Raw genomic sequence first — 12,033 nt, 5'->3', positions numbered from 1 at the left:
TGGAATTTGGATGTGTATCTTTGTTTTCTTTGCTTCTGTGAAAGACAATCAAAGGATCCCACTGGGGAGACGTTAGTGCATTTTCCAGTGATACTTTTCATGATTTATGCTAATATGGTAGAAAGGAGGAGAAACAAAAAGACTTTGAGATGTGGACTTGAGCTAGTGCATCCTGCAAATGAGTGGGTAATTTGGAATGACAGCATATGTGTTCAGTCTGTCATTCCCCTGGGTCTTCAGCCTTCCTGAAGATCAGCAATGCATTACGGAAGGGACATGTTTGTTTTACAGACAGCCAGCCCCGTTCATGTCAGATGCTGCATCAGTGTACTGGGTGTCTATTAGCATATGATTTATTACATTTCCTATTAGTGTAGGATTGCCAGCCCTTGTCAGCAGCTTCTAATGGGTCAGTTTTCATATACCTTGCATCTTCTAGGACATCTACCTACTGTAGCTTGGTGCTGCTGACAGCTGCTGGTGTCTTGCTGCTTTATTTTAGGAACTAGCTGGTGGCAGGCCAGCAGCCCCCACAGCAGTTAAATTTGTGTCTCTCTGCTGTGTGCTTCTCTCCATTAAGCTCTGGTGGTGAGGCCCAGAGGGATGGCTGTTACCATGTGTGTAGTGGTAGGACCCAGGGGTGCGTGTCCTTAGAATCATGGGATGCTTTGGGCCAGAAGAGACTTTAAAGACCATCTTGTTCCAACTTTCTTGCCATAGGCAGGTTCACCTTCCACCAGACAAAGTTTCTCCAAGCCCCATCCAACCTGGCCTTGAACACTGCCAGGGATGGAGCATCCACAACCTTTCTGATCCTTATTGGGTTATATCCCAGAGTCAGATGCTGCTTCATCCCTGGGTCACATGGTTGCAGCTTCAGGCTGGGTAAAGCAAAAGAAGAGTTTTGATGTATGTGGGGTATAATAGCTGCAAAGCAGCTTTACCCGATTTTTAGCAGAAAGTGCAATTTTAGCAGAAAAACTAGATTAGCCAAGGAGTGACTGGGTACTGTTGTATTGTGGATGCTCTCTCTTGAACAGTGTTCCTCTCCGTCCATGTTGTTAGTTTTGCCTGTGTGCTTCTTATTCCAAACTTTCTTTCAGGAAGGGTGGACGCAATTTAAATACTTTGCAGACTTTCGGGTATTGAATGTGCTTTCTTGCAGGCTTAAGAAACCCAAAATAGCTTAATTTTTCCAGTAACATTAAGCTCTTTGTGTCTCTTCCAGCATCACAGACAGTTCTATAGAACCATTAAAGGCTGATCTGGCTGAAATGGAACAGTTGATTAAAGACCAGCAAGACAAGATCTGTGCTGTAAAAGCTAATATTTTAAAGAACGAAGAAAAAATCCGGAGGATGGTTCTTAGCATAAACCTGTCTTCAAGGAGGTGAAGAAGAGAGGGGAAAAAACCAGCCTTGGGACTGACTGATATTCCTACCAAGTAAAAGCTAGGATATGCCTCGTTTAGATATAAAATGTTAAGGAACAAAAGTCTCAAAACTGTATAAAATGACATTATTGCATTGATTCTGAGATGCTTATATTACCCAACTTGGCTTATTTGTTTAGCTGTGACCACTTGTTACTGGGCTGACCAGGTCTTCACAGCTGTCTGGCCCTCCCTGGCCTGATGAGCACAGTGTCTGGGCCACTTCTCTCTACATCTCCTCATCCTTGTCATTTCCACTGAGGTTACTTTTGAACAGCTGTCATGAAAAATAGGTATTAAACAATTCTTTTGTGTCCTCAAAATAAATGTTCCAAACTCCTACAGGTCCAGAAAGTTCCCAGATCCTGTTTGTTGTTAACAGGGAAAATTATCCACCAAATGATGCCACAAGATTGAGGAGCAAAGCCCTATGCAACTTGCAGTTCTTTGCACCATTACAGAGATGATGTCGTGTTTTCAGAGCCATCAGGAATCTTCTCAGGAACAATTGAAAACGCAATACAAGCATCTCCCTGTAAGGCAGCAGAAGTATTTTATCTGCACAGGTGTTAATTCTGTTTTTATTGTGTATGTTCATTTGGAAAGGATTAATTTAAGTACCCGTTTCCTCCCAAATGCATGTTCCCCATAACATTTTGAATGTGAGTAATTCCACAGATTTTTTTTAGTGAACTACAGATGGCTGCACTGTTTTCCTGGTGACCTCTGGAGTGTACTGCGTGGTGGAGTCCAGCTTTACTTGTTCCTAAATCTGCAAAGCCTACTAACTAGACACAACTACACAATGCTGCACTGAGCACAGAAGGCTTTAGTTCCCGATTCTCTCAGGAGTTTTTGTAACATGTGATCACATCCTCTCCTCCCATGTTGTCTGGATTGTGTACGAAGTACTAATGTGGTTTTTTTCCCCTTCTTTGATTGGCAAATTTGTGGGTTTGTTCTCTTGGGGTTTTTTTCTTCTTGCTTTCTTTTTCTGGTATGTGGACCTCAAAGTACCTACCAAAGGGATCATCACTAGATAGCTTGAGTATGTAGCATGTTAAATACAGACATTTTAAAGGACAGGTTGCTTTGCTGCATGGGGTTTCGGTGGAGGTGTAGGGGAAGGAGTTGTGAAGGAATAGTAGAAATATTCTGATCTCTTCTTAACAGTGTATGATACTGCAGTCTTTGCTTTTCAATTATCACTTCAGTCTTTTAATTTCAACACGTGATCCTAAATGGTGAAGCAGTATTGTGAGCAGGGTCCAGGGTGGCAGGACTCTTGCTGTGACCCAACCTGGCATCGTCATCCTCTCCTGCCACATGTCACATCTCACCCAGAGCTGGAGCCTGTTGCTGTGTCCTGGCTCTTCTCACATGAAGGAAAAGGGGATCAGGGTGTCCACCAGAATCCATAGAGCTGATAGTGAGCATGGTCAATACATAACCTGGGAGCAATCTGAATGCTCCCTTCCTCCTCCCATTAAATACTTGCATCAAAAATACAGGAATTGGTTGCATTCCTTAGGTTCCTGCTAAAAAAATGTCTGACCCTTTGAGCCCCTGGTCCCTCAGAACTTTTGTTCCTGCAGCTGGAAGCCACCATTTCAAAGCACAGAGGTTTATACCAGCCCCAGCCTTTGTCACTCCTTCAGTGCCTCTCTCACTCCCCGCTGCACCAGAGTGGGGGGCTGGTGGGACAGCACTAACAGCTGACTCAGCAGCATGTTTTGGGCATTCTCCAGGGACATGAAGGGGCCCAGCTCTGCCCTGACTTAAACAGGACTTAAATCTTGCCTTTCTCTTTTCCTCAACTACTCCATTTCACAAAGTTCCCTTTTCCAGATACCCTCTCCTCATCACCCTGCTGCCGATGGGCACTGTGTGCTTCTCGCATGGTGGCATGACCTATGCATCCCTCTGTTCTTGCCTTAGCAGTGGCTGTCCCCTGGGTTGGGGTGGGAAGCCTATGACTCCCCTAAATCTGTGGCTTGGAGGCACTGGTTTGGTTCCTGGGAAACCTCATGGATGACTTCTTGGATCTTTAGTGGTGGGCTTGGCAATATTAGGTTAGTGGTTGACCTTGACGATCTTAAAGATCTTCTCCAAACAAAATTGTTCTATGATTCGGTGGTTTTTATGCACTTGCTTTCTTATGCTTTCTGCCTTAAACCTCACCTTAAATAGGACTCAGTGTTAGGATTCAGTAACATGTCTGACTGTCTCCTAGGTGGTGCTCTGACTGGGTTTGTTTTGTTTCCCAGTATGATGAAACACAGCTAATGCCATGGGCTTGAAGCTTGGCTTGATGTTAAAGGCAGGTTTAGCCTGCAGCACTGAAAAGGCAAATAAACAGCTGTGCCTGAGGAAAGGGAAAGGAGCCTCTCCAAAAATGGACAGAAAAGACTGTCCGTGTGTGTACACCTACCCACGTCTCACTCGCGATGCCCTGCCTGTGCCTTGGGCCTGTGTTTTAGTGGGTGGTTTATTAGCAAGGGAGGCTTGGCTAGCATGGTGCTTTGGGGCTTGAAACTAATGGAGCCTGATAGGTCTGGGAAGCAGGACTTGTATTTCTCAATGTGCCTGACATTCCTCTCCTGTGCAGGTTGAGAGGTGACTCGTGGCCCCTCTGAGTCAGTGCTTGGGGAATATTTCCCAGCTGAAAATGTGAGGTGTTGGCAGGATCCCGAAACGCAGCAGGTAGTCAGTGAGGGACAGCGGTGGGATGAGAGGACCACTTCAGATCAGGAGGACTTCGTTCCAGGGGCAGAGGAGTCTGGAAGGGGGTGGTGGGATGATCTCAGAAGTCTTCATCCGAGGATGTCAGTGAGTGCTCTGGGTGTTGCAGACTGTTCCCTAGGGTGGGGATGGAAGCTTAGTTGTATGTTCAGTGGTGCAAAGGGAAGCCCGGAGGGTTGAGATGTGTGAAATAGGACTTGGGATGGAGTTTAGGTACCAGAGGGTCCAACTATGGTCATGAGCAACCCCCTGCTCACCTAGAACCTCACCCTTCAGTTCTAGAGACACCAGTGCCAGATGTCCCACTTCCAGAAACACTGGCCATCTAAGCTGCTTCTAGATTCAGCCTATTTCTTGAGCATTTTTCAGTTCCTCTCATTGTCAGGCTGAGCTCAAAACCAGAGCTCCCTAGAAAACCCCATTTCTCGGCATTGTCTGCAAGAGTAGTCTTGTTCAAGAAAGCTCAGGTGAGGCTGTTGACTTTGCTGAGCTCTGAAGTTGTGAGGTTTGTCTCACCTATCCATAAGTTTGAGTCCTTCAGCCTCAGATCCTGCACCCTACCTATAAGATCAGTTGTCTCTTCCATTTCATGGAGGCCATCTGCCAGGGTTCCTTACTCCTCACAAAAGCAGATTCTCTGGGGTAGCAGGCTTTGCACACACCTTTTCCCCCAAATTCTCACCCCTCACTGGTACCCTCCTGATGGAGACAGCTTCTCCAATTCAATCAGGAGCAGAGCTCAGTCTTGGTTTGCTCCTGATGGCACATGGACCTTCTTGGAGGCACGTTGATGTGGATTTAATAGTTTTGCAAATGAGCAGCTGTTGCTGGAGCTGACACTGGGGTGTTTGTGTCCCAGCCTTGAAGTTAAATGCTGTGTGGTTTGTCTGTTCCTGATCTGTGGCTCCTGGCTGCCTGCTGACCTGGGAAGACAGTTCTATCACTGGTCAGTGTCACAAAATGACATCTCATTGTCACAAAGTCCCAGAGTGGTGGGGATTGGAAGGGACCTCCAGAGATCATCCAGTCCAACGCCTTGTAAAAGCAGGTCACTTTGATCAGGTCACACAGGAACACATCCCAGGTGGGTTTGGAAACCTCCAGAGAAGGAGACTGCACACCCCCTGGGCGGCCTGTGCCAGGTCTCCCTCACCTGAGCAGCAAGAAAATTTTTTCTCCTGTTCCAGTGGCACTTCCTGTGTTCCAGCTGGTGCCCGATACCCCTTGTCCTGTCACTGGCCACCTCAGAAAAAACACTTGCCTCATCCTCTTCACACCCATCCTTTAGGTATTTACAAGTATGGATAAGGTCCAGGCTGAACAGCCCCAGGTCTCACAGCCATTCCTTATCAAAGAGATGCTCCAGACCCTAATTATCCTCAGAAGCTTGAGCAAAAAGAACACCAGTGTCACCTTTTTTTTTCTTTTTTTCTTGAAATCTGAAACTCCTGGTAACGTTTATGCCACCCAGGACATATCACCTCCCGCACAGCCACCATGCCATGTCCCTGCGCCTGACTTAGGTTTCTCCAGTCACTGAGCATGAGGGGCTGCAGCTCCCTCTGCTCTGGCTCAGTGACAGTGGTCATCAGGGCAGCAGATTGAAACTACTTCTGCTCTCTAAACCAGGAGGACAGAGAAAGGAACATGTTTTCTTTACAGCCAGACTTGCTGGAATTTGCTGTATTCAGTTTCTTCCTCCATGAAGCTAGAATAGTTCAGAGACCTCAGAGATGGTCTTCTGCCTGTTAGGTTACTTCCCAGAGCACATCTTGGAACATAAAGGGGAAAATGCCCTTTAAATACTTTAAAATTACAGAGCTCTTTCAATATTTCTGTGTCAATAGAAAAAAGCTTCACATTTTTAAGCCTGCCAGCCTGTCTGATTTTGGGGATACAGCTCATTGAACCACAGAACCACAGAATCTTAATGGTTGGAAGGGACCTCGAAAGATCATCGAGTCCAACCCTCCTGCCAGAGCAGGACCACCTAGAGTAGGTCACACAGGAACTCATCCAGGTGGGTTTTGAACACCTCCAGACAAGGAGACTCCTCAACCCACCTGGGCAGCCTGTTCCAGTGCTCTCTCACCCTCACAGTGAAGAAATTTTTCCTATGTTTCTTTGGAACCTCTTGTGTTCCAGCTTGTACCTGTTGCCCCCTTGTCCTATCATTGGACATGACTGAGAAGAGCCTGACTCCATTCCCCTGACATCCACCCTTTACCTATTTGTAAACATGAATGAGGTCACCCCTCAGTCTCCTCCAAGCTAAAGAGCCCCAGCTCCCTCAGCCTTTCATCAGGAGGGAGATGCGCTACTCCATCTTGGTGGCTCTGCGCTGAGCTCTCTCCATCAGCTCCCTGTCCTCCTTGAACTGAGGGGCCCAGAACTGGACACAATATTCCAGATGCAGTCTCATGAGGTCAGAGTAGAGGGGGAGGAGAATCTCTCTCAACCTACTGCCCACAGCCCTTCTAATGCACGCCAGGATACCATTGGCCTTCTTGGCCACGAGGGAACATTGCTTGTTGATGGTCATCCTGCTGTCCATCAGGACCCCCAGGTCCCTTTCCCCTACGCTCCTCTTCTCAGAGTTCATTCCCCAACCTGTACTGGTACCTGGGGTTATTCTTTCCCAGATGCAAGACTCTGCACTTGCCCTTGTTGAATTTCATTAGATTTCTCCCCACCCAACTCTCCAGCCTGTCCGGGTCTTGTTGAATGGCAGCACAGCCTTCTGGTGTGTCAGCCACTCTCCCCAGTTTAGTATCATCAGCAAGTTCATAATGAATATATCGAACAGTACCGGTCCCAGCATTGACCCCTGAGGGACTCCACTACATACAGGCCTCCAACTAGACCCTGTCCCATTGATTACCACTCTACCTGGTAGTTAACAATCCACCTCACTACTTGATCATCCAGCCCACACTTTTCCAGTTTTGCCATGAGGATGCTGTGGGAGATGGTGTTAAATGCTTTACTGAAATCAAGATAAAGACATCCACTGCACTACCACCACCTAGCCATCTGGTTACAGCTTCATAAAAGGCTATCAGGTTGGTCAAACATGACTTCACTCTGGTAAAACTATGTTGACTGCTCCTAATGACCCTCTTGTCCTTTAAATGCCTGGAGACAGCACCCAGGATAAGTTGTTCCATCACCTTTTCAGGGATGGAGGTGAGGCTGACTGGTCTGTAGTTACCCAGGTCCACCTTCTTGTCCTTTTTGAAGACTGGAGTGACATTTGGTTTCCTCCAGTCCTCAGACACCTCTCCTGTTCTCCCTGACTTACTGAAGATGATGGAGAGTGGTTTAGCAATGACATCCGCCAGCTCCCTCAGCACCTGCGGGTGCATCCCATAGGGGCCCATGGATTTATGTACATCCAGATTGCTCAACTGATCCTTAACCCAGTCCTCATCAACCAAACAAAACTCCTCTTTTAAGCTGACTTTCTCTGGGGTCTAACTGTCTTTTCTGTATCCTCTGTCACCAGGGCATCCACCTAATTCAGCAGTGGGTCTACATTGCCTCTAGTGTTAGTGTTGTTTGCAATGTATTTGAAGAAGCCCTTTTTGTTGTCCTTGGCCTCCCTTGCAAGGCACAACTCCAATGAGGCTTTAGCTTTCCCAGTTGCCTCCCTACATCCTCTAATGACAGCCATCCCACGGGGCCATCCCTTCTTTCCATGATCTATAGACTCTCTTCTTCCACTTGAGTTTGGTCAACAGCTCCCTGTTTAACCATGTGGGTCTCCTGGCTCCCTTTCTTGGTTTCCTACCCACTGGCAGCTCCCAGACAGTTTTGCTTTAAAGATCAAAAAGTCTCAGTGTTCTTTTTATTTTTCCAAAGCACCTTGGATCCATCCACTGATGCAACCATCACAGCCTAACATTGTGGAAGGGGATGGCAGGACTGTAGCTGCATAAAGCCCACAGTAACTGCAGGACTGCTTGGATGTTTCAAGGGCTTTTGGGAATGCCTCCTTCTCTCCAGGAAACTCCTAGCCATGGAGTGAACCTCAGCTCTCAGAGAGCCCCAGGCATGTCCCACAAGGCCCAGATAGCTGCCTTCAACTCCAAGGCACACCTCTTCCAAAATGCTTCCTGCCATGTTTTGTGAGAAAATATCAAGAAATAATGTTTCCGTTTTCCAGAGAGAAATTTAATTAGAAGGAATTAAAAGGTATAGTTTATAGTTTAATTTTATGTGATGAAAAAAGGATTAACTCTTTCCCTCTCTTATCCAAATCCCACCTGAGATGATGGCAGCCTGGCCTCTGATTGCAGCTGACAGCCACAAAAGGGAAATGCTTACCAAGAAGGAAAGGGAGAGAAATTCCACCCCAGATTTATGACTTGTGAAGCAGTGGTTGCATGGTTCAGCCTTATTTCATGTTGTGCTAGGTCCCACAGGCTTGACTTTGTTGTATGCTCAGGAATGGGCTGAAAAAGGATTTTTTTTGGCTGCTTTTGCAGGTCACTTGTGTACTCAGGTGCTATTTTTGACCAGTGAGGCTCTTAGTTGTGTGTACATGGTGAAGTGTTTGTTAAGCCACGCTGGGAGCATGAGCTTGTCCCTACAAGGTGGGATTTTCCACTCAGGCAGTTTCCCCATTTTTAACAATTTTTTGTCTAGTGATAGTGATTAGGAACATCAGGCAGAGTTGAATGGGAGGAGTCATTGGCAGCATTGGCGAGTTTTGGTGTGTGGGAGAAATGTTCTACCTGGTGGTCCCAGCTCTAGCACTTCTCTGTCACAGAATGTCCTAAGCTGCTGGGGCAAAGAATGCAGATGTGGCTTTTTTTTGCTTCAGGACCTGTCAGCCTCGTGATGCAGCACAACGCGAGGGAGCTTCACACATCCTCCCAGCCTCCATGGTTTTGCCCTGAAATGACCTCTGAGGAATCCTTGAACACCTCAGGACGTCAGCAGAACCAGGAAGACTCATGGTATCATACAGAATAGTTGTGTTGATGATTTTTGATTATGCCATTTATTGTGCTCAGAAGCAAGAGGTGGGGATGGCACTGGAACTGGCTGCCCAAGGAGGTTGTGGAGTCTCCTTCTTGGAGGTCTTCAAGACCCACCTGGACACATTCCTATGGGACCTGATCTAGATGAACCTGCTTCTGCAGGGGGGTTGGACGATGATCTCTAAAGGTCCCTTCCAAGTCCTACCATTCTATGGTTCTATGGCAGCTGTACTGTAAGGTGGCTTAGGGAATCCTCTCCTGTGGCCTTATCTCTGCAGCAAGGAGTAAGCTGATCACTGGACCTGAGACCAGAATGGAACTCACCTCCTCCATTTATTGGAAATTTAGGGAGCAATGTGGCAGGATCCAAAAGGGTCATCCAGGAAGTACCTGAGGAGACACCAAATGATCCAGTGGTCCTAGAAAGCCTCAAATCCTGCCACAGTATCTGTATTTGGGTGCAAATGTGCTGAAGGGATTTTCCCCTAGTGATGCACCAGAGGTACCCAGGGTAGATGAGGGTGCCCAGGCGTTGCCTGTCCTTGTACCTCACCCATAGTGCCACATGAGAATATGAATCATGAGACATGCAATGAAGTGCAGATGCCACCTTTGAAAATGCATCGGGCCCAGGAGGACAGGGACTGCACTTGGTCTCACTCTGCCCTGCGCTGGACATGATGGAGAAGCCAGTGGTGCTGTGGAAACACCGTCTTCCACCTTTCACGGAAAGTAGCACTTGAACATGTATGGATGACAGCCTGCTCCTTGAAGCCAGGGAGAAAACATGTTCTACAGATGAGTCTCCTCATGGATGTCTTTTTGTGGCTTTTGAAGAACTTCAGATTTCTTTCAAATAAAAGTGTTGGTTTATTTTTTGCTGATCTTTCCCTGTATGTGGAAAGGCCAGATGATTTCTACCCTTTTCAGTATTGGAAGTACTTCCAGATGTGCTGGCTCTGCAAAAGGCCAGGACAGGGCTGGTGTTAACTGCTGCCAGTCACATACTCTGCAGGTGGTGAGCATCCAGACAATGCCAAAGGTGTGGCCTCCCTGTGTGTGGAGCATTGCTTAGGTAACTCCCTTCTACAGACCTGGGCATCTGACTTGTAGAACCCATAAACTCACAGGCTCATGGTTGCGTGCTGAGGCTCAGTGCTTTTCTGAGGGATGTGGAGACACACAAACAGGGACAGGCATTGGGCTGCAGGAGCAAGGTGGGCCTGGGGACCTCGCCGAGGATTGCTGGGCATCACTTTCCTGCAGGATCGGCAGCTCTGGAGGCTCTCTGCTCTCTCCTTCCTCCCAAGAGAATGGTTTACAGGCAACAGCCAAAACAAATCTACCCCCTGGGAGTCCATTGTACCCATCTTTACTGCAAGGTCTGTTAAAGGTTGGTAACATAAAAAAATACAGAGAAAGAAATTTCTATAGGAGAAGCTACTTAAATACCTAAAATAACTGATACAAACCAAAAGTTGAGGCAAACAGAAGGGATTTTGTTTTGCTGAGAAAAGCAGATACAGCCTGCATGCCCAGGGGATACCAGGATGTGGCTTCTCTCTGTCTCCTGCTGAACAGCATTTCAGGAGGTCTCATGCTGCAGTGCTGTGGAAGGGAATGGCCTTGTTCTCCATCCAGTGTGATTGCTTTATTTGAAAGGCTAATTATGGGTGTAAATTTCTCCTGCTCCAAAAGGCCAGAAGAGCCCATTCCAGATAACTAGGATATAAACCAAAAGGGCTTCTATTGATTGAATGGAACGGGTATATTTTAGCAGAGCTCCTTTTGTGTCAGAAGACTGACTTGATCTTAAAGGAAATGGATGTGAAGTGGTACAGGTGAGCAGTGTAGGGAAGCTGCAGTGTATCTTTGGGCTGACAGCCTAACCACAGGGACCATTTTCTTGCTAACAGCTTTGTATCAGATTAGGCTGGTTGCAAAAGATGCTTAATTGCTCCTGTGCTTTCAGGTTTCTCTGATTTTTGGAACAGCATGTGCTTATGCTGGAGACAAGTGTCATCTCTGCTCAGGTGGAGCTGGGGATACACAGCATATTGCAGAGCTGTCTGGAAAGGAGAAGCTGTTTGGGTAAGATGCAGTTGCTCTGGGCAGGCGGTTCCAAGCAGGTCTGGCTTTAACCTTGATAGAGAAAAAAGAAGTCTTTCTGTCCAATTCAAATAGTCTTGGCAGTATTTCCAATGCATGTTACAAACCTGGAACTGGAGTCAATCTGATGTAGCTACTGAGTCAGCATCAGTGCATGGAGTGTAGGAAAGGACAGGTAAGAAGTGGCGCTGGTGGACGGTGAATGAGCAGCTGGAACCCAAGTTACTCTGTTGACCATCACAGATGTCTGTGGTGCAGTTGTCATTTTAATGCTCGATGGGAAAGAAATGAGAGTGCTGTTTCCATAGTTCTCAACTACTATGTCTAAGGATGTATAAAGGATGGCTCCTCCAACATCTTGAAGAATCTTATGAATCTGATGAATGGACATCAGAAAAATTACATTAATGAAGTGCGTTTGAAACAGACAGTGTCACCAAAGCACTCATGGTTAAATGCATGTATAAAGGTGTACATAAATTGTATCGTGGGGACTAGTGACTATAAAAAAGCCATGATGAACTCCTTTCCTACATTTGCACAGATATTAAAGTCTGTAAGTTTGGGCAACTGGAACAATCTGCTTGTAAAAGTAAGTGTTTTAACATGTGTGTTAACTGAGAATAATTGCTGTAATAGAGCATTTGGACATTGCACCCACGCTGACAGAAATACCTGAAAACATCCTTGCCCCACTGGTACTTTTATCTGGAAAGTCCTAGGAGGGACCGGGAAATGGTGGCTGACTTGAGAAAGACATAAAGC

The 12,033-nt window shown here is 46.7% G+C and overlaps 1 protein-coding gene across 3 annotated transcripts in view; it reads left to right on the top strand.

The window, feature by feature from the left end:
• TRAF3IP1 (TRAF3 interacting protein 1) overlaps positions 1 to 1,725 on the top strand; it is a 51,332-nt gene extending 49,607 nt beyond the window's left edge. For all 3 annotated transcript variants that reach the window (XM_062002424.1, XM_062002425.1, XM_062002426.1), the window contains exon 15: positions 1,229 to 1,725. In XM_062002424.1, the coding sequence (XP_061858408.1) occupies positions 1,229 to 1,394 (166 nt within the window). In that variant the 3' untranslated portion in view covers positions 1,395 to 1,725. The remainder of the gene's footprint in view (positions 1 to 1,228) is intronic.
• Positions 1,726 to 12,033: the final 10,308 nt, after the last annotated feature.

The sequence above is a fragment of the Colius striatus genome, chromosome 9, assembly GCF_028858725.1.
Source record: "Colius striatus isolate bColStr4 chromosome 9, bColStr4.1.hap1, whole genome shotgun sequence".
NCBI lineage: Eukaryota > Metazoa > Chordata > Aves > Coliiformes > Coliidae > Colius > Colius striatus.
The sequence above is the reverse complement of the archived record's forward strand: the minus strand, read 5'-3'. Positions and strand labels throughout refer to the sequence as shown.